The following is a 27,548-nucleotide window of genomic DNA, read 5'->3' as shown; positions in this document are numbered from 1 at the left end:
CGTGGGAAACCGGCCAATCGTGTGGATCGGACATGCATGGTATACTTGCCCGTCGTGTTGGCAACTTTGGCATGGAGACTTGGAGTCTAGCTAGTGCTCTCCTCGCGTGGTTTACATGCACACCGTCAATTGATGAAAGACTCCAACACGAAGGTCGACGGCCATGCGTTGCCTCGAACCCACCATCGCGTTTCTCGCGACCAGCCCGCAGGCGCCGTTGCCGTTGCCGACCGGGGCCTCTCCGATCGGGTTTGGTTCGGGGCCCGACGGACCGCTCCGGCGCGGCCTGGCCGACCTGACTGACTAATTCATTCCTGGCGATCAAATTTCCGATATACTTTTATTTCTGTTTTTAGAAAAAAATTAATTCCATCTTTACCTATTTTGAACGGCGCGGGTGTGCTTCATTATCTTTTGAGTTCTCCGCTCCACACACACCCTCATCCCACGTAGGCTGATGTCAGCGCTGACGCATACAGAGCAAAAGAAAATATTTATTTTAAATTACTATAACTTTTGAATGGTACATTTATTTTTAATTCCGTCTGCACCAGTGTGTTCTACGCGATAAGATGAATAAAACTAGATCCCACTTGTATATATTTCGAAGATTTTTTTTCTAATAATAATTTATGCGTACTAACTTATAATATATAACTTATAACATATAACTTATATGAAAAACTTCAACTCAAGAGTTATCAAAACACAACTTATTTACAAAGAGTTATTAAACATAAAGGTTAAACATAAAGGAACAATACCGTCTTGTTCTACGCGACGAGACGAATAAAAATAGACCCTAATTGCATTTATTTTAAAAAAAATATTTTTAGTAGTAATTTATGTGTACTAACTTATAACACATAAGTTGAGTACAAAAGTTATATGAAATAACTTATCATAGTAACTTATGTAGACAAGTTATATAGAACTACCTATGTACATACACAAGTTATTAAACACAAAAGAATAAATTAAACTTATAGCTTATGCCAGTGCAAACATAAAAAGTTATTAACGCACAAGGGAAAGAGTTAACTTATAACTTATACTACAATTTAGAAACACAAAAGTTATAAAACATAATTTATGTACATAATTTTTTCGTATAACTTGTGCAACTAAGTTATAGTTATAACTTATATGTTATAAGTACTTAGTACGGATAAATTATACTAAAATAAAGTTTTTCGAAACATATATAAGTGGGATCTAGTTTTGTTAGTATCGTCGCGCAGAAAACACCGGTGCAGACAGAATTGAAAATGGATAAACCGTTTAAAAGTTATAGCAAATTTAAATAAATGTTTCATTTTTTAAAAGTGACGTCAGCACGAAATCAGCGGATGCTCCTACACTGTGTCGGAGTTAAATCGTTTGTTGAGTTCATTTTAAATGAACGACCGCTGTAGTGGAATTGTGGCGGCCCGGGGATGGGGTTTTGGCCTTTTGGGAGGCGAGTAACATATAAAGATCCATCAGATCGCCGCACAGATTATTAGATTACGGTTGCCGTAGGCCGCCGGCTGGCTGGCGTGATCGAACAGGGGCGAGAGCGCAAGATCGATGCCGCGATGATGAAACGACGAGGCACCAGCACCCGGCCTAGCTAGCTAGCTAGCTTTACCTGTGGAAGCGTCAGGGTCACCAATGGTAGGTTCATCCGTCGCATAGCAGTTTGCTGTGCGTGTACGCACGCGTGGTGGCGAGTGGCGGCCGGCCGGGCGACGTGACGGCGGGGGTCGAGTCTAGTGAGCCCGTGCCGGACGGCGAGCTAGCTGGAGCGTAGCGTAGCTAGCCCGGCCCGGTGAGGCAGCTACTATAGCTGCTTTATTATTAGTCTACGACTCTACGTGATCGTGAAGCTTCGATCAATCAATCGCTCGATCGGATTGGGATCGCCGGCCGCGCGGGGGCGATCGATTTGATTTGAGCCACAAGATTATTACCTGTTGGCGAACGGGATCATCTATCATCATCATCATCATCATCATGCAGGTTTTGAAAAGCCAGTGAGTGCGGGTGCGTGTACAGCTCTGACTCTGCAGTAGTGCCGAACTGCCGGCGATCAATTGGAATGTGCTGGCCGGCCGGACACTGTGTTCTCTGCGGTGATCATGGCGGTTGGCATGTGGGCAGTGGTGGGCTTTTGGTTTTTGGTGGTCACGTATCTTGTATCAAGTTCAGTGGCCACGTAACGTACGCCAGCCACAAGGAGGCTGATTGTGAAATCGAATTCTTCATTTTGTACACCTGGCAACCAACACATGAGATCGCAACTTTTTTCTTTCTTTTTTGAGAAAGGAATGCAGATATAAATGACGAACCAAACCAAACAAATGCGTCGTATATTGCCGTACGTACTACGTACATGCGGTGCCAAATCTGATTTCTATATATATATACGGTGGTTTGGACTTGGAAGCTAGTTTTTCACGGGCCAGGCTACCAACCTGGTGATGGATTGGCCTGCTCGGCGTAAAAGCCCTTTCCATCCCCGTCTGGTGGAAATGCATTTGGCGCGGCCCAACTACTGAAAGAAGAACTTTAACCCAATCCAAACATAATATCAGCGACCCAACGCCAGTGAGAAACGCGAAGTGGGCCTGAGCTAATCTTAAACTCGGCTGCAGCGAGCCAAACCCAAACAGTCCTTTGCTATAACGGAAATCATTTTTTTAGATAACGGAAAGAGTTCCCGCTTCATACTTCGTGAAAGAACAAGTTCTAAATTACTTCCTCCGTTCCAAATGACAAATTGCTTTATCTTTTTTGGTTTATCTATTTTCCTATATGTCTAAACATATCATTGTATCTAGATGCCCAACAAAATGTATGTACCCAAAAAGTTAAATTGTTATAATTTGAAACGGAGAGAGTATTACAAAAGCAACAAAGAACAAGTTCTAAATTACAAACAAAAAATGTCATCCATGTGATGCAAAGAACATTATGGCTCTTGTCTCCAAAAACCAACATGCTGGTATGATTTCCTTGCAGCCATCCAAGCACTGCAACTAGGCCCAAAATTGTAGCCAATATGATACTTTCGCATACTCTCATGGTTTTCTATATTGGGACAGGTGAAAAAAATAAGGCTCAAGGCATATTTTGATGGTTATTGCAGATTGAAAACCATGGTCTACATCTTTCAAATATTACTTGGGTCATGATTTTGAAATTGATTGGCAGATAGATTTGCTATCAAAGGTTATAATAGCACGGTAAGAAACATACTCCCTCCGTTCGAAACTATAAGATTTTAGGGACTTAGGGCACTCACAATGCAGACTTTATCATAGAGTCTAAAGTTATTTATTACCTCAAACAATGTGGACTTGGAGTCTAAATAAGACTTGAAGTCTTATTTTTTCTACCTCTTTCTTCAATAAATATGCTGCCACATCAGCAAAATATCATAAATAATATGTAATTAAGTGTCTTGGACTCTGTGATAGAGTCTTGCATTATGAGTGCCCTTAGAGCTATTGTTTTTGTCATGTATCTCAACATACTATAGATGTGTATGTGCATAGAAAAAACATATGTCTAAAAAAAACTAAAACGTCTTGTAATTTAGAATAGAGGCTAAAAAACAAGGCTTCAAAATCAAACTACACAAATGCCAGGCTCTCCTTAACTTCAGACGATCTCGGGATACGAATGTATCAGCCGAGAAATTAAGTGGGGACACGTCACCAGATCCAATCGTTTTTTTTAGCAAATCATGGAAAGAAAATGACTTGCCACAGCGCGAAACACCATAAACAATGGGCCTATAAACAGATAAAAAATAAAGGAAACAATGGGCCTAGACACGCCGACCAAACGGCAACCAGCCGTCCAGCTGCCGCCCAACCCTGATCCTGGTGGCCCCGCCGCGGAACAGAGATCCAAGCCCAACGGGTCGCTACCATCGGGGCCCAACCCAACCCAGCAATATCCCCTCCCAGTCGCTCAAAAAAAGAAAAAGAAAAATCTCCTCCCAACGGCCGTCTCGAACTTTCCACGTTCACACTAGCTTTCCCCTTTTCTCTCTCACCTTCACCAGCCTGTCCTCTCTCGCAGAGTCGCAGCTCGCACCCTCACCGGAAGGCGGCTTCAGGCGCACACAGCCACGCAAACCCCCCTCTTCATCAACCTCGAATCGAGCCCGCGCGCGTCCCCGAATCGAGGTATGGGGATCCCTTTACTCATGCTGTAGCTTTAACTCCCGATCTGATGCTTGCTGGGGGTCTTCGGGGTCGATTTCGCCCAAATTTTGGGGGTAATAAGATGAGGCCTCTAGGGAAATCTGTGGGCAGTATGTTCGCATTAGCTTCTAATTGGTTCGATTGCTGCGCCTATGCCAATGGATTCTGCGGTTCTGATGCTGTCTATCGTCATGTGTTGCAAGCGGGATTTCTGATATTCCCCAATTTTTTTGCTAGTCTAGTGCGTTTTTAGGGTATGAGCGCGGACGCGGTGCATCAGAAACACTGTAGCCAGCTTCCAGGAGTACCACGCTTGATGATGTAGTGCGGTCCAGTGTGCTGGGAGTATCGCTATGGTATTGTAGCTTTTGGGTGAAGGCTTTTTTCCTGAATTGAATCGAGAAATATTCTTCCAGAAAAGATACGAAGCGTGAGCAGTTTTTCTGTCTGCGGAGTGCTACCAGCCTATAAGCATCGCGTGTTGTGTCTATTATCAATACCATAATATAACACTCGTGTTATTTGCTACTGTAAGGATTTCCTTATGACTGGTTGTGTCTGTGACGTGAATTCCTAATCTGTGGCCTTGCTTTGGTTGCAGAGAAGATGAGCCGCGCTCACGACGGCCACAAGTCCTTCTTTCCAGTGGGGAATCCCTTCAGGATGATTTTCCCAAGAGGAGCCCACCTGTCTCCGAAGCTCACCGAGCTCCTCGCTTCGTATGAGGATGGCCTGGCCTCGAGCTTGAGGAAGCTCAAGCCAGAGGCCACCTCAGAGGTGCTCACGCTATCATGGATGAAGCTCGCCGTGGACTGCTTATCGGAGCTGCACACCAATATAGCCACCCTGATTACTGAGCTTGAGCTGCCCTTATCGGACTGGGACCAGAAGTGGGTGGACATTTACCTGAACAGCAGTGTGAAGCTGCTGGACATCTGCATTGCACTGAGCTCAGAGCTCTCTCGGTTGGATCAAGGGCAGCTGCTTGTGCGATATCTCCTGAATGTGTTGGACTCTGGGAGCGACATGCCATCCCAGGAGCAGCTCAAGAAAGCTGCGGTGTCGCTTAAGGAATGGATCGAGCGAGCAAGTGAAAGGTCTCCGAGGCTTGATAGCTGCTTGGCAGCGCTACATGAGCTTTCTGGGAACCTTTGCCTGATGAAGGTTAAGCATTCTGCTAAGGGGAAAGTGCTCATGCGGGCATTGTATGGAATCGAGGCCGTTACAGTCTTAATCTGCAGCGTCCTTGTAGCCGTTCTGTCAGGTAGCTTCAAGCCACTGGTGGAGTTTGATGTCCCTGAGAAATTTGGTTGGTCTACGGCCTTCATTGATCTCCGTAAGGCCATAAGTGGGGAACTTAGCACTCAACTATCCAGAGGTAGTGTTCCAGCTGTAAAAGAGCTGGAGGATGTTGAGGTATGTGCTAGACAGCTGCATGCATTGACTTGTGCTGCTCAGCTTGAAGAGGAGAATGCTAGCTTGGCTCATGCTTTTAGCCATTCAAAGGAAGTGGTCCTGCCAGTTACTACAGCCCAGGAAGGAGGCCATGTGGATAATCTTAAGATGGCTGAGGACATTAGCTGTCAGCATGAAGTCATCATGCTGCAAAGCATTACTACAGGAGGAATGGATACAGCTGACATCAAGGAGGATGCCAAGACTATCGGCCATACAAAAGAAGTGATGGTGCCTGATAAAACAAGTGACAGAGGACACCTAGATGATAACGCAAAGCAGGCCACTGGTGTTGGCACTGAGATCAATTGCTTGGAAAGGAGAGAGGAGCTGCTGAACTGCATCTCCAGCATGTCGAAAAGCGCTGAAAGGCTCCGGTTGGGGTTGGACTCACTGTCGAAGCGGGTGGGTGACTTCTTCCAGATCGTACTTACAGGGCGTGATGCACTACTTTGCAATCTCAGGATTTCAGATGGGGGCAAGGTTGCTGCAGAGGTCAGGTCTTAATATGCTATCTCATGTTTGTGCCATGTAATGCGTGCATAAACAGCTCACCAGCCCATCCTTATGCGTGGTGCTTCTGACTTCTGGCCCCTGCTCAGCCCCACCAACACTAAGCCGGGGCCAGATCTCAGAAGCATTGTGCATAATCATGTGCCTCTAGCTGTGGTGTGCAAAAGCTTATATAGCTTCTCTTTTTGGTAAGTAGGAACTAGAGTGTTGTTGAGTAAATAGTGCTGTTAAGTTGGTGTCGGTGGAATGTACACCATCTAGAGTAGAGCAACTGTATGAATGCTCATGTTGATCCCTGTTTGTCTGTTGGATAACTTAAACTGGTATGTAAAACTTTCTATGTACTTGTACATCATGTTGGCATCTAAGTTCAACCTAGAGTGATGTTGGTAAGTAGGAACTAGCCTTTTTTTGTTAAGTAGGAACTGGAGTGTTGTTGAGTTGGTATCGGTTGAATGTACAACATCTAGAGTAGAGCAACTGTATGTATGCTCGTGTGTGCTGGTAATGGAGTTGAAAATGAGTTGCAAAATGTTGATCCTTGTCTGTCTGTTATAAATAACTTAAACTGCTATGTACAACTTTCTATGTACTTGTACATCATGTTGCCGTCTTGTTTGACCCACTCCTACTTCCACAAATATGATGTACTGGCTTTGTTCCTGTGGGAGGAGTTTGATCTCCCAGATTCTCTGGCTCATGCTCTTCCTCTGTATGATATTCAACCAAACCCTGGACTGATCCGAGCTGCGTCTACCCTGTAAATTTTGGTGTGATCTGAACCCTGGACCGAGCCAAGCTGCATGCACCCTGAAAATTTTATGAGATCTATGGGTCTGTGCATTGTTTTGTGCAAATTTTGGTAACTGGTAACTTCAATGTTGAGTCATTAGTGTGTTGTGGAGTTTGGTATTGTTGGTAGAATGTACAACGGCGAGTACAGTAAACTGTGTGTTGTATACTCATATCTCATGACTCCTGGGCTTCCTGCCTTACCTGCACTGATATGCCCAGCTTGCTTTGTACTTGTAGAACATCTTACCATCTTAGTTCCACCAAAATGATGTGTTGGATTTGTTCCTGGACCAGGATAGTTTGGCCCGTTCTTGCAAATCTGCATTCAGAGTTTCCGACATGGAACCGAAAGTCTTCTAGTGCCGTTCACGTGAAGACAATTTATCCATAATCTTGCCCTGGACTAGTCTTCAAAGACTACTATTGGCTGGGCAAAAATTAATGTGCTAGGAGAATCATTTTAAGTACTCTAATTTTAATCTGAATCTGAAGTATCGAGGGAGTGATCATCGCTGTCTTCCATTTTCACTGTAGCCACTGTTTGCAACAAGGAGGAATGCGTACTGTTTTGGCAGGAATCGAACTGCCTTTAGTAGACCCTTGCACTGTGAAATGTGATTAGCATGTTTATTCTATTTGATGCCTGTTGACTATGTTTAGTGCCTGCTGGCTATGCCTGGATTCTCCCCTGGCTTGTTGCATAGGATTCTCCCCCTTTCTTAATAACCCCCCGGCTTGTTGCCTGGGATTCTTCCCCTTTCTTAAAATTATTACTAGCTTAGGCTCTCCTATAAATCCCATGTAATATCTCTGAGTCTCGACTGTTTTATCAACGAAATACACAGAAGCATGTTCATGCTCTTTCAGTCTGGCTTGGTAACTTCAAATCTTGTAGAACCCATTTGGTTAACACAATGGTTAGGTAACATAAAATACGGTACCACGTTAAGAGAGAATTACTTGCAGAACCTCTCTGTTGCCTGATTTATTCGGTAACTTTTGATAATGCTGACCAGCCCAAAACATTCACATGGACTAATGTCTGATGATGGTTTTGTTATCCTTCGGAGCCTGCAGAACCGATTAAGTTTTGGTTCGACTTCGGGGATGTTCTTCTCAAATCTCAAGTACTATGTGCCGTTGTTGCAGTTCCTAAGGAAAATTCATCTTGGGAGAATTACTTGTGGGCTGAACACAGTGTATATTTCCGGCATAATACATACCAAGTTTGTCAAATAATTCAAATCAGATTACTTTTGCGCTAGACTATTTCATTTTTCTTTTCCATCAGATGAAACTTACGGTCCGTAAGTGTTCCCGGTCTGAAACGGCCCGGAACAATTCCAGTCCAATACAATTTATCAAATGGTTCTAGACCCAGAACAATTCCAGGCTATTTCGGGCTGCAAACGAACGGGCCCTTAGAGATCGCTGTGGTCGCAAAATAATAATGGCGCTTATGTGATTATGTCTCGCTAGCGCAATTACTTCCACCTTGTAACGGTTTAAACTAAAAAAGGGATCCTGCTCGTGGAAAAAAAAGGCAACGTTGAGTTTCATCTCCGCTCAAAATACTACTCCCGTGGGAACACGACGATCCAGTTCTTGTTCTATGCATCGGACTCTCTCTCTCTCACTCTCTCTCTCCTTTTCTTCTAGGTGGAGACTGCTCATTGTTCACACCATTATTAAAAGTAAATAAAGTAATAAACTGATCTATCTAGTGGCCAACCATTTATTTTAAGAGAGAATTTCTTGTGAGGCCTTGTTTAGTTTCCGAAGGAAAAAATTTCGTGACACTGTAGCACTTTCGTTTGTTTGTGGTAATTATTGTCTAACCATGAACTAAGAGCAACTCCAATGGTTTGGCAAACACAGTTGGCAAATCTTGTTTTTGGCAAAACATGGGAATTCTTCTCTCCAATGGTTTGGCAAAAGGGTTGGCAAATTTTGGGGAGTTGGCAAATTCGGGCTCAGTTGGCGGAAATATGCGCGCGTCTGCCCGCTTGGCATCGCGCCTCTCCCGCCTCCGCCGTCTCACTCCCGCGCCAGGAATTTTCACGGACTTCACGCGACCCCTTCCCTCGCTGCGAAGACGAAGGAAGCCGCCGCCGCCGTGGGGAACTAGCTCCTGCGCCGGCCTTCATCCGCGCGCGACGCCAGGCCACTACATCCGGTCCCTCTTCGCCAGGCCATTCGCCGCCGGTGGCTCGTCTGCGTCAGGCCCCGCCGAGCCGCCGGACCTCCGGCGGTGCAAGTCGTTCTCGTGCGGCCGTGGCGGGGACGCTCTGGCCGCGGCAGCGGCGGCGGCTGCTGCCGCCAGGGCGGACGAGCCGCAGCGGCGTTCGTGTGACGTGCGGGGGCGCAGCACGCTGTGGGCGCTGTTCCATCAGGACGACCGTGACCGCGTCTGCGACGGCACGGCGTTCGCCACGTTCCCGGCGTCCTCATCGACCGCCGCGGCTGCGCTCGCCGTCGACGTGCATCCCCCACCGCAGGCACCGTGCATCCCTGACGATTTCCTGGACGAGGACATCCCAGTGATCATGGAGCCCGACGAGATAGTCCCGGTGATTGAGATGATGTTGGCTGATCGACGACCAAAGCAGATGTAGGAGATGAAACAAACAGTTGATCTGTTGGTTGATGTGGGCCTTTTTTTTTAACATTTGCCAAGCCCAAATGTCAAACCATTGGAGAAACAAATAAATTTCACTTGCCATATGTTCTAGGCACTTGGCAAATCACAAGATTTGCCAACTCTATTTTGCCAAACCATTGGAGTTGCTCTAACTAGGCTCAAAATATTCGTCTCGTCAATTCCGACCAAACAGTACAATTAGTTTTTATTTTCGCCTATATTTAATACTCCATACATGCGTCTAAAGATTCGATGTGACGGAGAATCTTCAAAAATTTTGGGTTTTCGGGTGGAAGTAAACAAGGCCTGAGCTATTAAAAAAGAACACAATTCTCTGTGGGCCATTTAAAAAATTCAGTGGACTTCAGCGCCATTGTTCCAAATTTTTCTTGCCCTTTATGCCACTGCCATCAAATTGAGCTTTAACATTGTCAAACTGCGGGTATGAAAATTCAAAAAAGATAAATAAACAATTAACAAAATAATAAACAAAAGATAAAAAAACTTTGCCTTGTTTAGTTCTAAAATTTTTTGCAAAAACTTCACATTCTCCATCACATCGAATCTTGCGATGCATGTATGAAGCATTAAATATAGATAAAAATAATAACTAATTGCACTTTGTCATTTGCGAGATGAATCTTTTGAGCCTAGTTAGTCCATGTTTGGATAATATTTGCCAAATACAAACGAAGGAGATACAGTGTTCATTTTTGCAATTCTTTTTGAACTAAACAAGGCCTAGCAAAGAAGAAATAAAGTGCAAAAACCGTCACGTTTATCTTGCCAAAACATAACTCACATAACTACATAAGTACTTGGACTGCTGGGAGAGCTCCATCTTCTTGATCTGCAGATGCAACTGCACAAAGGCACCAAAAACATTTAAAATGGAACTGCTACTTGTCAAGCTACATACAAAAAAGAATATGAAAACAGCACCAACAGACAGATAAACAAAACTTCAAGACAACAGAAAATAGATAACAAAAACAGGTAATGTTAAAAGAATAATCTACAAACGTCGTTATGTAATTCCCCTCAGCAATCTGCATTTCTATTTAGAAAATCGTGGCCATCTACGTGACGACACACACACAAATAAAGCAAAATAGAAGAGCACAGGAACCACTATCTCAATCTCAAAATGCAACACACACAGAAGACAAAAATGAAGAAGTTAATGCAAGTTAATAATTGGAGGACGACAGCGAAATAAATCGCTAGTTCAACTGTTACAATCCTATGACTTGATTTTAAGAAACTAGTTAAGATCTGATTGGCACTGCCAACCTGCAGCTGATTGTTTGCTCTAACCAAAACCATTTTTTGGTTACTTGATTAACCAAACAATATAATCCATCCATCCAAACAAACTGACGGGGTCAATGAATATCAGTTGACTTGTGATAGAGACATCCATCCAAATATAATGAAAATAAAATAAAACAAAACATACAAATAAAAAAATAAACTATATAAAACTGAGTGCCTGCTATGCTCACAGCTAACATATCAACCATTTGTAAAGTGTAAGATATGAAGTAATACAAAACTAATATAAGCTATGATGACTTTTTTCTTAAAACTGTAACTCGTTTGACTCGCGAGCGGCTCGTGAGTTGGCTCATTATGATAACGAGCCGAGCCGAGTTGAGCTAGCCACGAGCCGAGCGAGCTAACAAGCTTCGAGTTTTTCATCCAGCCTTAGTTAGAATGTAGTTGATGAGCTCCAGATCGAGGTTCCCTTGTTTAGTTCGTAAAAGTTTTAGGGTTTAGCTACTGTAGCACTTTCGTTTGTATTTGGTAATTATTGTCCAACCATGGACTAACTAGGTTCAAAAGATTTGTCTTGTAAATTACAAGAAAACTATGTAGTTACTTATTTTTTATCTATATTTAATGCTCCATACATACGTCTAAATATTCAATATGACGGAAAATCCTTAAAATTTTTAGGAACTAAACAAGGCCACGTCTGGGTAGAGTTTTTTTTTTGAGAGCATCTGGGTAGAGTTACGATACATTCAATCGCTTGCCGTACATGTTTTCTAATTTGGCGTTAGTTGGCGAAAACTTTTGGGTTTGGCTACTATAACAATTTTGTTTATATTTGACAATTATTATCTAATTATAGACTAACTGGACTTAAAAGATTCGTCTCATAAATTATAGGTAAACCGTACAACTGGGCCTTGTTTACTTTTAAATTTTTTTTGCAAAATATGAACAATAGCATTTTCGTTTGTATTTGATAAATATTTTCCAATTATAGACTAACTAGGCTCAAAAGATTCATCTCACAAATTACAGATAAACTGTGTAATTAGTTATTTCTTTTATCTATATTTAGTGCTCCATGCATGTGCCATAAGATTCGATGTGATGGGAAATGTGAAAAATTTTGCAAAATATTTTAGGAACTAAACGAGGTCTTAGTTATTTTTTATCTATATTTAATGCTCCATGCATGTGTCGTAAGATTCGATATGATAAGAAATTTTGAATTTTTTTTGAATTTTGGCCTTTGTTATATGTGGCAGTATTATCTACTTAGGGTATATTTAGTTAGGGTATGTTTCATGCTCCATGCATGTGTCGTAAGATTCAAAGAAATAACTAATTACACAGTTTAGTTTTGAATTTTGGCCTTTGTTATATGTGGCAGTATTATATGTGGCAGTATTTTTTTATCTATATTTAATGCTTCATGCATGTGTCGCAAGATTTGATATGATAAGAAACTCCATGAGACAACTACCAAGATAGACACCAAGACAGAAACAAACTTAGGGTATGTTTAGTTCCCCATGGAATGCAAAATACAAAATATTAACTACTTTAGAATGATAAAATATAAAATGCCAAAATTTTCAAAGTTGTATTTAGTTTCATCCAAAATATAAAAATTATTGTCTCATTATGGCCTCTTGAGGCTTTTTTTTTTGGCTTTTTTTGGTCCCTTGACAAAGTCTAAAATATATAATAGCCATCTTTTTCTTAAAAAAATTGTATAATATTTAGTTCTATTATGTAAAATAATAGATTAAAACCTAGAAAATTTTAGGATGAAAAGAGAACTAAACACCCCTTAGGTCATCCTCAATAGAAGTTCCATAATATAGTTTCCAACACATTCATATTTTAGAAACAACGTATAGGAGTTTTATGGAATGAAACTTTTTCTACTTCCATAAAACTCTTATCATCTCTCTTCATTAGTATAACGCCAACGCTATTGTCCTTACTAATACAGAAATGCTATGTTACAGCCGGTTGTTTCTTTGTCTCTGTCTAACCGGTTTTCTGTCCGTCAGATCTTTGTTATGGATATGTTTTCGTGCGTCCGATCTTTGTGTGTGGATTTGCATCGTTTTGGTCATGGGTCCCACCGTGAGTCATGGGTCCCACTTGAGAGGCATTATTGTTTTGATTTTTGGGATGCGCGCCCAGATTTTTGCTATTCTGGTTCCCCCTTTCCCCATTTTCATTTCGGTTCATCTTCCTCGGGTGGACTCCAGGCAACACGACGCTCTCGCCTGGTCCAGTCGTCGCTTCCGGCGGTGGGGCGATTCGTCGCTCTCCTGCTGCGGCGGCTTGTCGCTCCTGGGCGCGGTGACTCTTTGGCCTCCTGCACGGCCACTCCTTGCTGTTCCGTGCGCGTAGACATCCTGCTCGTCTCCGGCGTCGATTTCTGTTGGTGCTCGCGGCTGCGACTCAGCGTCATCCCTCGGTTTCCGTCTCGGCGTTTTTCGCATCATCCCAGTTGTGTGGATTCGCAGCTTCTCATCTTCGTCAGCCAGCTATTTCTAGGTTTTCTCGAGCTAAGTTTTTCTCACCCCTTTTTCTATTGTTTTTTTGCTTTGATTCATGTATGTACGTGTGGTTCTGTTTTGTTTTTCTTGCTGGGGATGCGTATAGCCCCCCTCCAATATACCAGATCTGGTTGTGTGACTTCAATTTGTATTTTGTTTTTTAGGTTTTGTTTTGTGCTCTCGGGTAGTTGTTTTAGATGATTCAGTTTCAGATTATTTAGTGTGAGGTATGTTAATTTTGTGTTTTATACGATAGGGGTGGTGGTGGTGGTTTAGATTATTTGTTTTGGATAGCTTGTTCAGTGTAGTTGTTAGCTGTTGATTTGTGCGTCATGTTATTAGGATCTTGTAGATCTGGGTTAGGGTGTTATTTTTCTCTGCAAGTAGCTTTGTATGCAGAGTTCAGTTTTTCAGACTTTCGATTCTTAGTTCATTTTTTTGAAGTAGGCAATTCCCCTTGGGATGTTTTCGAGTGCTGAATGGTAGCCCTCGCTGACAGAGATTTGTATTATTCTTAAGTTTCGGATTGACTGGTTGGATGGATGCAGATTAATTTTGTTGGATCATATTTTCAGAGCAGACAATTTTATTTTGTATTCGTGATATCTGCTTGACTGATACCCTAGTTCAGCTTTTTTTAACTGATATTCAGGTTGTAGTTTCAATTTTAGTTTTGTTATTTACATGTATCTTTTTTGAATGCTACCTTAAACCTGAACTCAACTAGTTTACTACATTGATTTATTTTTCAGTTGATTTACATTTTTTTAAGGTTGAGGCTTAGCTGATGTTGTTTGAGGGTTTCTAATTTGTTTGTTATGTCCTGTGTATGGCACACTTCTAAAAATTTTTGTACAGTGAAAGAGTAGATTATTTTTTTCAGTTTGTAAAACCTTTTTATGTGCAGTTCTGCATTGGCCTTTTCCCGCTCCTGTTGTTATCTTTTTTGCCTGTGGCTCAGCTGCAAGAGTTAATGTTATTAGTTATTGTGTATGAATAAGTTCAATATTCTTTTTTAATATTTTGTTTTTTGGGTGATTCTTTTTAGTTTTTTAGTGAGCTTACCTTTTTTTTTCAGGTAAGATGGCTTCTAAGAGGAATTTCTCCCGTGTTGTAGAGGGAACTAATCGAGGAGACCATTGTCAGTCAGAAGTTGAATCTGTATGTGTTCTAAAAGATCTTATTTTTTTTTATTTTTTTTGTTGTCTAATGTTTTTATATTTTTTTAGGGATTGTTGTCTACTGCAAACATTAACATGTTGGAGCAATTTCTGGTTTTTTGCAAATCCAAGGTATTTTTGTATTTTTCATATTTGTTTTTCTTTGTAACTTATTTAATGTTTTTTCTATTTTTTATAGAAAATGAATGAGCATAATGTAGCTCCAAAAGGAATCAATGGAGGTCCCAATGATGGTGCTAAGGTTGTTTTCTTTTTCCTCTTTATTTTTTGTTTTTTATCATATATATATATATATTTTAACAGGTTCATGGAGAATCAAATTCATTCAGGGACAAGCTTAACATGTATTTTGGCGAGTTTTTGCCTGCAAATGTAATTTTCTTTTTATTTTGTATCATATCATTGATCTTTTTGATTTTTTTTATTTCTATTTGTTTTCTTAATATTTTTTGTTTTGAAGGTGGTTGATGATTTATGCAAGCTTGTTCATGAGAATTCTTATGGGAAGTGTAGTTTTTGTCTAATGCCTACTGAGAGTCTAGTCCTAAGTGTTCTTCAAATTTTATTGGATGCTGCAAAGACTGCCGATCAGATGAAAGAGAAGAATGGTGCTGCTCCTGTTGTTGAGAACAATCACGCAGTTTGTAATGATAATTCTGTTCCATCTATTCTAAGAGGTATTTTTTTGTGTCTGTTTTGGTTTTGTTTTGTTTTTTTAGGTTTTCCTTATACATTTTTTGCTGCAAAGATAATCGTCGCAGTTCATCAGTCAAGGAGCAATCTAACAGGCGCATTGTTGAAGGAAATTTTGAAGTCAGGAAACCCATAGGAGATCCAAAGAATGACGGCACCACTGTTGCTCACGCTCAGGTATATAACTTACTATAATATTGTTTTTTATTTTGTAGGGTATTTTTCTGGGACACTAATGTTTTATGTGTATTTATTTTATTTGTTTTATTTTCATTTATATATCATATTTGTTTATATTTTTTTATTGCAGAACTCTATTGCATCTAGAGGACCTTCACTTTTTGCAGATGACAATTCTCTGAGAAATCCTTACTTGATTTTGGACACCCCTATAGTTTTGCATCATGGCAAATTTAAAGCTGATGAGTTTACTTCTGTTCCAGGTTCAACTTTTTCTATACGTGTTGTGTTCCAGGTTCAACTTTTTCTATATATATATATATATATATATATATATATATATATATATATATATATATATATATATATATATATATATATATATATATATATAAATATAATTTTTTGGCTAATGTTTTTTTGTTTTTAGCAAATGTTGCTACTATGAACAAGAAAGGTAGAATTGAATCCCCTAAGGTGAATATTTTTTTATTTTGCCTTATTCACTCTTCATTATATCATGATTTGTTTGAGTTCATGTTTCTATTAGGTTTAAACACACAACTATAACTGCATGTGAGCTGATGCTTGTGAGTTCAGTTTTATTTGTATATAACTCAAATAGCATTATAGCTTATCCATTTTTTTGTTTTTCGTCATGTCATCTCCTAGTGTTTTTTTTTAAATTCATGTGCATTTTTTAGTTTTCTTCCAGTTAATTTGCTTTTAGTTATAATTTGAAAGGTAGCTGATGCATGAATGATAGTTTTTTGGTTTGTTAGTTTATATGATGTCCTATTACTTCAATGATTTCTGATTTGATTTGATTCTTAGTTTGACTTCAGTTTCATCTTAATTAGGTTTGATTATTTCAGTTGTAGGTTTTTTTCTTCTTTTGCAAATATTTTATTTAATTAGTCCTTTTGACTCGTGAGACATGTATTTTAAGTATATGAGTCATGCCATTTTCTAATTTTTTTTCTTTTTTTTCTGGAGCCATTACCTGATGTGGAAGTTTTGGGTGTGTCACGTTTCAAAGATCGTTGCATGCAATTAGGGAAGTTAAATGATGAACTATATAACAGAAGAAATGTGAGTAGTATGGCAGCTTGTCCAACAATCAATTTAACTGGTGGTATTCCAGAAGGAAGACGATTTTTAATTACTGATGAAGAAAAGGCGTATTATAAAATCATATGTGGTCTTGCTTACAGCCAATGGAGTTGGTATGTTTCGCCCTTTTCTAATTTTTGTATAATGTCCTTTTTTATGCATTTTTGATTTGTTATATTAACTTTGCTTTTTTACTTTTTCATTTTTAGTTTCAAGGCAGTTGAGTTTTCCAAGACTAGTGTGACGTATTCTTCTTTAGGTCAATCTGTTGAGCCTAGGGGGAAAGTAGATAATTTTTTTGTTGCTTGTATGTGTCGGAAATTTTTAGAGGATGAGCACCCAAGACAGTCGAAGAAACATTACTTTTATCCAAAAGTTGGTGTAAGTTGTTCTCAGTCTCATTTTTGCATTCCTTTTTATATATCTGTTTATCTTTTTTCTGATCAGTTTTTTTATTTTTAGGGTTGTCTTTATACCTACAACTGCATTTATGATATGGACACAGTCAGGAATTGCTTTCTTGGTGCGAATTCTGCTCATAAGCTTCATTTGTCAGACAAGGTATATTTTTTTCATTGTTTTTCTGTGTTCTTCATAAGCTTTTTGGTTTATAGCTAATTTTTTTATTAATACTTTTCCAGCTATGCTTTCCTATCATTATAGAGAAGCATTGGTTTGTCTTTATTGTTGACTTGAAGAATAAACTTTTTGTGTTTTTGGATTCTTACTTTTCTGATAATCACAACTTCCAAGTTCGAGCAAGGACCAAGCTTGTAAGTTTTGTTAATCTTTATAGTTTTAAATTTTTTTAATTTTTTCAAATATGTTAGACATGTTTCTTACTCTTTTTTCATTTTTTTGAAAAAGATTAATGCATTCAAGGATTCTTGGCATCAGTATGCTGAGGGCAACGTAGATGTTGACACATTCTCTGTGTTCTATCCTCCAGTTTCAAAACAAAATAATGTGTAAGTGTACATTTTCCTTTTTTTTCTTATACATGTTATTGTTTTTTTGCCTCTCCTTTTGGATAATGTAAAAATGGTTATTTCTTTTTATGGCAATGCTTTTTTTTATGAGAAGTGTTGTTGTCAGATTGACTATGCTTTTGCTTTGCTCTTTTGAAATTCTGTGAAGCACCAGACACTTATCTACTAGTTTACTTTTTACATTTTATTTTGTGGTTAGTGTTCTTTCAGTTTTCTATATTTTCTTTGTGTACTTTGAAGGTACCCAAAAAAATAGCTGTTGGTTCCATTATTAAGTTTAGTTGATGTTTTCTTTTATTGTTACATATGTTTAATTGATACTGTTATTGATCTTTAATTAATTTTTTTTTCTTGCAGCGTTGATTGCAGTGTTTTTGCCCTAAAATTCATGGAGCTATGGGACAGGAACGTTGATCTCAGGGATTTGCTTGACCATTCTGATATTCCCGATATACGTGTGAAGCTTGGAATTGACTTATTCTTCAGCAAAGGAAATTGCATCGACAAATCTCTCGTAATGAACTTGTATAAGCAGGTAAAACTAATGGTTCATTTTTGTGTATAGAGTGTTTTATGTTAGTACATCTTTGAATTTTATTTTTTTTGCAGGGTGTCGATCCTCGTGTTTGCAATTAGTTTTTTTCATAACTAGAATCTCAAAGTATTGATGTAATTAGTAAAATACTTTTGGATAGAGATTGTGGAGATTGTTAATACTGTCTTTTCCAGAATAGTAAATATTCATTGTTGCACACAATAGAACGAATTCAACTATTACAGTTTATTCTTATATTACATATATGTAATAACATTTCTGAGTTTGTATCTTCATTTTCCTTCCACTACATGTGGAATTTGGTCCTTCTTCAGTTGCTTGGTCGTCCTTCAGTATTTTTCGTTGCTGACTTTCTCATCCTCTTGTTCTGTTGCTTGCTTGGTGAGCCTATAATAGTAGATGAAATGTAATCATTAAGAGTGCTATATGAAATGAAAGATAATTTTTATCTTTTAATTAGTTACTATCTAATAATTACTTTGATAATGTGAAATTGTACTTGAGTTGGCATGTGTTGTTTCTTTCTTTTTCTTCTTGATTTCTTGTTGTCTCATTTTCTCTCTGACCTTTTCTATTTGAGTTTTCATTCTTTTTGGCAGTTCTGGCCTGCCCTTCTGGGTTGCTGTCTCTGGATCTTCAATTTCATTTTGCACACTAGTTGCCTGTGTTTGTATTTCTTGATTTGCTGTTTCTTCATTGTGATTTTGATCCCTTGCTGGAGGCTCCAACAGCTGGTTCAAGTGTGCTTCTATCCTGTCCATTTCTGCCATAAGGTAATTTGTTGCTTCCTCCCTTTTAGCTGCTTTTGAGTTCAGAACTGTAGATTTTCTTGAGAGCACATTGTACCTGAGTAGTGAGCTCGTAGCTATTGTGTCCTCTCCCATAGGTTGTTTCAGCATTCTCATTTCCTTTTTTCTCCATCTATCTATTATGTACATTTCTGGTATGTTACTAATTTCTTTTTCTATTATGATTTTCAAGACATGTGAACAGAGAATCCCATCCTTGCTGAATTTGGCACAAATGCAATCAAATTGCTCTTTCCCTTCAGTTAGGTCAGTCAGAACTGTATACTTTCTTATATTTTGTATCTGATGTACTTGATTTCTTCTTTGCCAAACTTCAAATGCTTTCCCTTCCTCAATTTCCTGGTATGTCATTGTTGAAGTAGCCTTTAGTTGGATTTGGAACTTTTTGTACACATTCCTGTTGTATAGCTCATGTGCTTGTTTCTCAAACATGTAACCAAAAAGGAGCTCTTTGGGTTTTTTCTGGCTGCTGTAATGGTCCTCTAGATTTTCTGCTCTATCTATTGCTTCTATTATTCTTTGATACTCTCTTAGGAAACTGATGAATAGCATTTGTAGCCTCACTTCTCGATGTTGTTTGGATGAATGGGAAGAAGTCTTTTTTGTAGTAAACAGGGATGAACCTCTTCCTCGTTTCCCACATCTTTGTGAAGTATTTATTGTTCTGTAGTTCTCTTTCTTCAATCATCTTCCCCCACAAGCCCTCAAATTCCTCCTCTGTTACACAGTTGTTTACTATGTCTTCAAATTCCTCATACAGTCCTTCTTTTGCTGCAAATATCTTTATATTTTTTGAGTAGCATTTTGTTTTTATGTGAAATAAGCAATTTCTGTGTCTAGTATTTGGGAACACATCCTCAATAGCAGCTTTCATAGCTTTATCTTGGTCTGTGATGATGGTTTTAGGGTGTTTTCCTCCCATAGCCTCTAGGAAAGTTTCAAACACCCATTTGAAAGTTGTTGTAGTCTCATCATGTAGGAAAGCACATCCAAAGATACATGTCTGCGCATGCCCAGTGATACCCACAAAGGGTGCAAATGGCAGCCTATATCTGTTTGTCATGTATGTTGTGTCAAAGCTGACACAGTCTCCATAATCTGCATAATATCTCAGTGTTGATCCATCTCTCCAAAAAATATTTTTGACTTTGTTTTCTTCATCCAATTCAAACTTGTAGAAGAATGTAGGATCTTCAGTTTTCTTTACCCTGAAGCTGTCTAACACTTTTGTCATATCCGATCCTCTTACTTCTCTGTTTATCTTTGTTCTGAAATTGCTGACATCCTTTTTCTTTACTGGTAGTGCTGTAGGTCCTCCTCTGAGATATGACAATATAGAAATCATTTTTCTTGTTGGAATGTTACTGTCATTCAGTGTTCTGATCAATGTCTTCTCCAAATCCGTCATATACTTGTGTCCACTGAATTGTTGCTCCCTCTGACCTGGTTGCAATTCATGATTGTGCTCTAAATCTAGCCTGATAATCTTCCAAATGTCTCCCACTTCTTTGAAAACCACTACACATGGGCAATTTGTTTTTACTATGACATTTGTCTGTCTTTTTGGACCTTTCTTTTTTCCAATTTCCTTGTCTGCTGCTGCCCCTTGTTGTTCTGTTGTTTTGGGTTGCTCTTCTTTTCCAAACTTGTTACACTTGACTGTCACCTTTGTAACTTCATTGTTTCTTTTCCTGCTTGCCGTTCTGAAGACATGTGCAACGGCGGTTTCAAAGCCTGCAAGGTATGCATAGAAGTTGAAGAAATGTTGAGCCTGATCCTTTGTTTGAAATTCCATTCCTAACTGAGGTGTGTACTTGCTGTCTATATTTGCGTTGTTTCCTTCTGAAGCTGCTAAGTGTTCTTTCCTTATGAAATCATCAATTCCTTCCTCAGTTAGTTTTTGGCTTCCATCCACTTCTATGCTATCAACATCTTCTGGTGGGACAAGGTAATTTCTTTTTGATTCTCCATATGTTTCTATCACTTCTGATGTTGTATTTGTCAAACTTTCTTCCTGTATTCTTGTATGATCATGTATTTCTTCAATCTCCATATTTCTGAAGATGCTATTTTGCCAGTGATCTTCTCCTTGGTCACATATGTATTCCTCCCCCCAGTCCCTGACCTGGCAATCCTGTCATACATTGATGTTATTTTTTATTTTGTTTATTTGCATTTTGTATTCTATGGTTTTTTGATAGCCTTATCTCACAATCTAATTTGACATGTTTTCCAGAGCTACCTGCAAGACATAATGTTAAGCAATTAAGGCAAGTTTTTTGTAATTTCTTTGCATTTATATTTTTCTTGTTAATCTCCACCTGTGATGTCTCTGCTGTTGTAGATATATTAATTTTGTTTCCTGTGTAGTATTCCAATAACTGTTCCTGAACTCGCATACTTTCCTACATTTTTTTGGTAATAAATAAAATAGCAAATCAAGTGTAAGACAACAATGATGTTTAATGAAATGATAGGAAGTTTTTTTTGTATATTTTTTTTTGTTTTGTATTTACCTGAAAGTTTTGTGAACCAAATAGTAAACTTGTGTATGATCCTTGCATTTCCTGAGATAACTGGAAAATATGTACCAAATTTGTTAGATTTAAACATCACACTTTTCTCAAGATATATATTTTTTTGTAAGTTCAATTTTTTTTACCGAGTACATTTCTTCTTGTGAGTTTCTGAGTTGCTCCATCAGCAATCCTGTCAAGCTTTCCTGTTGCAAAAATTTAATATAATTTTTGTTTGTGTTATTGAAGAAATTTGTGGTATTCAGGCACGCACCTTGCTGCTATTTTGTTTTTGAGGAAGGTTTGAACTGCATCCATCTATTGTTCCTGATTCATTGATTGAAATTACACTAGGAACTGTATTTGCTCTTTCTGTATACCAGGCTTGGGTTGATGTTCCTTCATGCTTCTGCAGAATCGAATAGTTATTTTTTAAGAATATATGGTATTGAAATATCTTTTTAATACCTGGACGTTGTACATGAGCCCCAATTGATTGTGCCAGTTGTTCAGCGAAGCGCTTGGACTTGTTGGTACAAATGGATTTGTTGCAGGGCATCCAAAATCCACCTGTTTTTTTCATGCATCTATGTAATTCAAAACTGAATAGTAGTTTAACTTTTTGGACATAAGAAAATATGATATTGCTTAAGTTCAGGTTTATTAGACTGTATTAGTTTAAGTTTGAGTTATCTTTCTTTTCATGTATTGGTTTGTAGTTAGCACTTTTTTGAGTTGTCTTTGATCTGGGAGCTTAGAGCATTGAAATCCTAAGATCTCTCCCTCACAGAATATACCTCCAGCTGATCTTTTAGTATCGATCTTGTTGCATCCTTGTTGTTATAGATCTTCTCCTTTTGTTTCTGGATCATTCACAGGAAATAATTTATTATTAATCAAAATTATCAGGTTTTAAATAGATATTTTTCAAGTTTTGAATTTGCAGAGGGAAGAATCTATGCGTGTGCTTACCCCTTTTTGTTGTGCTTCTTCCTGTAGTTGAAGCTGGATTGATGGATCTGGAGGCTCCATTTTGTTTGTCGCCTTCTCACCCCCCTCCCTCTCTTTCCTGAAGCCTCGTCTGCCAGATTGGATCTGTGTAGTATCTGGTTAGTTCTCCCCTCCCGTGTCCCCGTTCTTCTTGTTTTGCAAGACTTATGTTTTTTCATTTTGGTCCTTCCCTTTTTTTATTTTCTTACTCATTTCCATTTTTTTTTCTTTTTTGGGCTTATTTTTATTTTTTAAGTTTGGGCCTGGTTCTTTGGGCCTACTTTTATTATGAGGCCTTTTTATTTCCTCGTGTGTGTTTGTTTGTTTCTGTGTGTGTGTGTTTGTAGGTCTGTGTGTGTGTCTGTTTGTGTTTTTGTTTGTGATTTTTTCTGCCTAATTTTTTAAGTGTATATTTGTTTGCCTATTTTTTTAAGTGTATATTTTTTAGTCTTTGTGGATGTTTTCTCTTTGTGCTTTTATTTTATCTCCCTCTGTTTGTGTGTGTGTCTGTTTGTGTTTTTGTTTGTGATTCTTTCTGCCTAATTTTTTAAGTGTATATTTATTTGGCTAATTTTTTAAGTGTATATTTTTTTAGTTTTTGTGGATGTTTTCTCTTTGTGCTTTTATTTTATCTCTCTCTGTTTTTTTTGTCTGTTTGTGTTTGGTTTTTTGTGTTTGTGGGTCTTTTCCGTAGCTGCTGTTGCACTACTGGAAAGCAGATGTGTGGGTGTGTGTCAGCGTGTGTGTGTTTGTGTGTGGTTGTGTTTGCTCTCTCTCTCTCTGTTTTTTTTGTCTGTTTGTGTTTGGTTTTTTTGTGTTTGTGGGTCTTTTCCGTAGCTGTTGTTGCACTACTGGAAAGCAGATGTGTGGGTGTGTCAGCGTGTGTGTGTGTTTGTGTGTTTGCTCTCTCTCTCTCTCTCTTGTACTTGTGGACTTGCCACAATCTAACTCTTATGTTCTTATGTTTTTTAGGAGAACTGGTTGTTTTGAATGGTCAAAATAACTGAATACTTAGCCTACAGAATTGTGTTTGTTTTGTCTTTTTGAAATACCCGGTTGTTTTGAGGAGGAAAAACAATTAAATTTGATGCGTACATAATCCGGTTGTTTTGTTTCCTAAAAACAACCGGTTGTTTGCAAGACAGTGAAACAACCGAATGTGCATTAGACAGACTCTAATAATTTTGTGTTTCTTGCCTCCGATCCGAAACCGGCACAACGGTTGTTGGAATTGTAAAATGTAATGGCCCGCGTTGGGCTACATATACAATGAATCAAGTGGGGTCTCCCTCCTCCTGACTTTAAAGATAAAAAATCTGTGGAAGTATCGAGGGGTGACCATCGCTGTCTTTCCTTTTCACTGTAGCCACTGTTTGCAACAAGGAGGAATGCATACTGTTTTTTAGCAGAATCGAACCTTGGCTTTGTTTACTTTCACATAAAAATCTAAAATTTTTTAAAATTCCCCGTTATATCGAATCTTTATACGCATGTATAGAATATTAAATATATGCGAAAATAAAAACTAATTGTACAGTTTGGTCGGAATTGACGAGGCAAATCTTTTGAGCCTAGTTAGTCCATAGTTAAACAATAATTACCACAAATAAACGAAAGTACTACAATATCACGGAATTTTTTATTTTAGAAAATAAACAAGGCCTAGTAGACCCTTGCACTTGTGGGTGCTGCGAAATGTGATTAGCATGCTCTATATCAGTCGACTGGATCTCGGCTCTGTCAAGTTTCCCTTTCATCTCTTCCCAACTCGTAGTAAATTATTCCTGTGAGAGATTCTCCGATGGGTACACGACGATCTGATCCGTGTTCTATGCATCGGACTTTTTTTTAAGTAAACAACGCTATCTTGTTTTGGTGCAGATCTCATGTCAGTGCCGTCTCCTCTACTCGTTCAAGAAAAACATGGCAAAAGAACCAATAATTTCCATCAGCCATGACGTCGATAGGCACTATGAGAGTGAGGTTTCCCTTCCTCTTCATCTCGGTATGGACGGAAAATAGACAAAGCAGAGTAAGAAGACCTGGCCATGGCCACAGCACAGCTCCTAATCCTCGCCGCCCTCCTCCTCCTGCCCCTCGTCGCCGTCCTGCTTGGAAAGCTGCACGGGCCCCGCAAGGGCAAGAACGGCGCCCGGCTCCCGCCGTGCCCACCGGGTCTGCCGTTCGTCGGCAACCTGCTGCTGCTGAGGCGCTACTCGTCCGACGTGGAGGCGCTGCTCCGGCGCCTCGTCGCGCGTTACGGCCCCGTCGTCTCGCTGCGGGTAGGGCCGAGCCTGTCGATCTTCATCGCTGACCGCCGCATCGCGCACGCGGCGCTGGTCGAGAGCGGGGCCGCGCTCGCCGACCGCCACGCCGTCACGCGCGCGCTGCTGGGGGAGAGCGGCAACACCATCTCGCGGTCCAGCTACGGTCCCGTGTGGCGGCTTCTGCGCCGCAACCTCGTCGCCGAGACGCTGCACCCGTCGCGGGTGAAGCTGTTCGCGCCGGCGCGCGCGTGGGGGCGCCGCGTGCTCGCGGAGAAGCTCCGGCGGGAGGCCGAGGAGGCCCAGGCGAGAGAACAGGCGCCGCCCCCCGTGATGGAGACGTTCCGGTACGCCATGTTCTGCCTCCTCGTGCTCATGTGCTTCGGCGAGCGGCTGGACGAGCCCGCGGTGCGCGCCATCGAGTCCGCGCAGTACGGCTGGCTCATGTTCGTGGCCAAGAACACGAGCGTGCTCGCGTTCTGGCCGGCACTGACCAGGATCCTCTTCCGCGACCGCCTCCAGGAGGGGCTTGCCGCTCGACAGCGGCAGAAGGAGCTCTTCGTGCCATTGATCGATGCGCGCCGAGTGCGCAAGCAGCAGCTGGTCAAGAACCAAGGTGGTGCCGCGGTGGCGCCAGAAGAGGAGACGACGACGACGACGACGTTCGAGCACTCGTACGTGGACACGCTGCTCGACATCAGGCTACCCGAAGAGGGGGACCGCGCGCTCACTGACGACGAGATCTCCAACCTCTGCTCCGAGTTCCTCACCGCTGGCACCGACACGACGTCCACCGCGCTGCAGTGGATCATGGCCGAGCTGGTCAAGAACCCGGACGCACAGGAGAAGCTCTACAGCGAGGTCAAGGCGACGTGCGGCGACGAGCAAGGGGAAGATGCCGAGGAGGACACGCAGAAGATGCCGTACCTCAAGGCCGTCGTCCTCGAGGGACTGCGCCGGCACCCCCCTGCACACTTCGTGCTGTCGCACAAGGCGGCGGAGGACATGGAGGTCGGCGGGTACCTGATCCCCAAGGGCGCGTCGGTGAACTTCACGGTGGCAGAGATGGGGTGGGACGAGCGGGAGTGGGACAGGCCCATGGAGTTCGTGCCGGAGCGGTTCCTGGCAGGCGGCGACGGTGAGGGCGTGGACGTGACTGGCAGCAGGGAGATCAAGATGATGCCTTTCGGCGCCGGGCGGCGAATTTGCGCCGGGCTTGGCATCGCCATGCTTCACTTGGAGTACTTCGTGGCCAACTTGGTTAGGGAATTCGAATGGAAAGAGGTGCCCGGCGACGAGGTGGATTTCGCCGAGACTCGCGAATTCACCACTGTCATGAAGAAACCGCTCCGCGCGCACCTGGTGCGCAGAACCACTTGTTTGAATGGCGATTGATGGGCCATCAGTCCATCACCGTGAGGCCCTAGCTTTTGGTTCATCTCTAGGCCTTTGTTTAGGCCCTGTTTAGTTTTCCACTTAAAAATTTTTCATCTATCCCATCGAATCTTTGAACACATGCATGAAACTTTAAATATAAATAAAAAAATAAAATAATTATACAGTTTGGTTAGAAATCACGAGATGAATCTTTTAAGCCTAATTAGTCTATAATTAGCCTTAAGTGCTACAGTAACTCACATGTGCTAATTAATAGATTTGTCTTGCAGTTTCCAGACGAGCTATGTAATTTGTTTTTTTAATTAGTTCTTAAAACATCTCCCAACATCCTTCCGACACATACGATCAAATTTCATCTCCAATCTAAAAAGGGCCTTAGTTTCAAATTTTACAAATCATGGCAAATAATAGACAGAAATATTTGGAAAAATTAGAGCACCAGTCAGCAGCGCTCCATCCAACCATGCTGCTTGTTTCTGCATGCGTCAGGTTATCACGGCACGCGTCCAACCATTACACATTGATGTGAGATTTTTTGTGTCAAGTGAATACTTATGCAGCGAAAAGTTATAATAATACACAAACATGTTTTTTTGACAACATATAATACAAACATGTTAATTTGTGAAGCAACATATAGAAATCAAATAAATTACTACTTTAGTTAATCTAGTTGGCTGTTGGCCTGCCATGCTGAAGTACCGAGCGGACCGCTCAGCCAATTCCCATGCACTCACGGAGAGACGGACTTGAAGTCTTGAACCGAAGCTTCGTGCAGCCTCCAGGCCACCCGCGTATCGTCTGCTGGTCTGCCTGGTCCGCTTACTAAGGTTGTCTCCAACGGGAGACCTATTTGGAAACTCAAACCCAACTCGAAGGCAGAGGACTCCCGAGCCTCTGGCCCTTCCCCTGCCACCGCCGCCAGCGGCGCCGGTGCCCGCGCTTGCACACCGCTCCACCTCTCTTCCTCTCGCCACCCCTCCCTCCTCTCCACGCCCATGCACAGAGGCTCACCTGCAGGCCGCTCGGGAGCCGCCGCCGCCCTCGACGTCCGCGGATGCGCCACAGCCGCCGCCGCTCGTGGAGCTGGGATCTGACGCCCCATGGTCGCCGGCCCCTCCTTGCGTTGTTGGAGCGCCCCACTCACTGGGTCCGGCCGCGCCCACCGTGGCGCCCCCGCCACCCCCGCCGCCGTCGGCCGCCGACCACCTCCCATCTCCCTCTGGCGCGGAGCACGCGCCGGGTATCGTCGCCGACCATGGCAAGCCCCCTACGTTCGCGCAGCTGCCAGCCAGGGGGCTTCTCGCAAGGATGAGGATTTGGGCACGGACGTGAGCCCCCTCCGTTCGTCCGCTCCCTCTTCGAGCCCGACATCCGCCTTGTCCCCAAATGCCGCGCCTTTCCATCCGGGGGCGGGTCGGTCTAAGGCCCGTCGTTGGGCGGA

The 27,548-nt window shown here is 41.2% G+C and overlaps 4 protein-coding genes across 8 annotated transcripts; 3 read left to right on the top strand and 1 right to left on the bottom strand.

The window, feature by feature from the left end:
• Positions 3,996–6,750, top strand: LOC8065166 (UPF0496 protein 4). 2 transcript variants are annotated; one of them, XM_002466903.2, is made up of 2 exons: positions 3,996–4,178; positions 4,798–6,750. In XM_002466903.2, the coding sequence occupies exon 2, from the start codon at positions 4,803–4,805 to the stop codon at positions 6,156–6,158; it is 1,356 nt and encodes a 451-aa protein (XP_002466948.1). In that variant the 5' UTR covers positions 3,996–4,178; positions 4,798–4,802; the 3' UTR covers positions 6,159–6,750. The 2 variants fall into 2 exon arrangements, with proteins under 2 accessions (XP_002466948.1, XP_021306695.1); XM_021451020.1 differs by having other exon boundaries at positions 3,999–4,147; positions 4,797–6,750.
• On the top strand, positions 13,055–18,366 carry LOC8065853. Its single transcript, XM_021464292.1, has 16 exons — positions 13,055–13,413; positions 14,494–14,576; positions 14,645–14,707; positions 14,775–14,837; positions 14,900–14,968; positions 15,057–15,273; positions 15,345–15,466; positions 15,600–15,732; positions 15,900–15,946; positions 16,466–16,695; positions 16,792–16,963; positions 17,045–17,143; positions 17,224–17,355; positions 17,450–17,550; positions 17,929–18,106; positions 18,181–18,366. The coding sequence occupies exons 2-16, from the start codon at positions 14,499–14,501 to the stop codon at positions 18,205–18,207; spliced, it is 1,731 nt and encodes a 576-aa protein (XP_021319967.1). The 5' UTR covers positions 13,055–13,413; positions 14,494–14,498; the 3' UTR covers positions 18,208–18,366.
• Positions 18,264–22,573, bottom strand: LOC8065852 (protein FAR-RED ELONGATED HYPOCOTYL 3). Of its 4 annotated transcripts, none has more exons than XM_021464303.1 (8): positions 22,425–22,556; positions 22,250–22,315; positions 21,921–22,022; positions 21,727–21,861; positions 21,599–21,658; positions 21,453–21,512; positions 21,258–21,341; positions 18,270–18,514 (listed from the first exon to the last, which is right to left on the bottom strand). In XM_021464303.1, the coding sequence occupies exons 1-8, from the start codon at positions 22,482–22,484 to the stop codon at positions 18,482–18,484; spliced, it is 600 nt and encodes a 199-aa protein (XP_021319978.1). In that variant the 5' UTR covers positions 22,485–22,556; the 3' UTR covers positions 18,270–18,481. The 4 variants fall into 4 exon arrangements, with proteins under 4 accessions (XP_021319983.1, XP_021319978.1, XP_021319973.1 ...); XM_021464305.1 differs by lacking the exon at positions 18,270–18,514 and adding an exon at positions 21,137–21,178; XM_021464308.1 differs by lacking the exon at positions 21,258–21,341 and having other exon boundaries at positions 18,264–18,514; positions 22,425–22,573.
• LOC8065163 (cytochrome P450 89A2) lies at positions 22,424–26,220 on the top strand. The gene is made up of 2 exons (XM_002466900.2): positions 22,424–22,561; positions 24,324–26,220. The coding sequence occupies exon 2, from the start codon at positions 24,491–24,493 to the stop codon at positions 26,099–26,101; it is 1,611 nt and encodes a 536-aa protein (XP_002466945.1). The 5' UTR covers positions 22,424–22,561; positions 24,324–24,490; the 3' UTR covers positions 26,102–26,220.

This window comes from Sorghum bicolor, chromosome 1 (genome assembly GCF_000003195.3).
Source record: "Sorghum bicolor cultivar BTx623 chromosome 1, Sorghum_bicolor_NCBIv3, whole genome shotgun sequence".
Classification (NCBI taxonomy): Eukaryota; Viridiplantae; Streptophyta; class Magnoliopsida; order Poales; family Poaceae; genus Sorghum; species Sorghum bicolor.
This window is presented reverse-complemented; position numbering and strand designations above follow the sequence as displayed.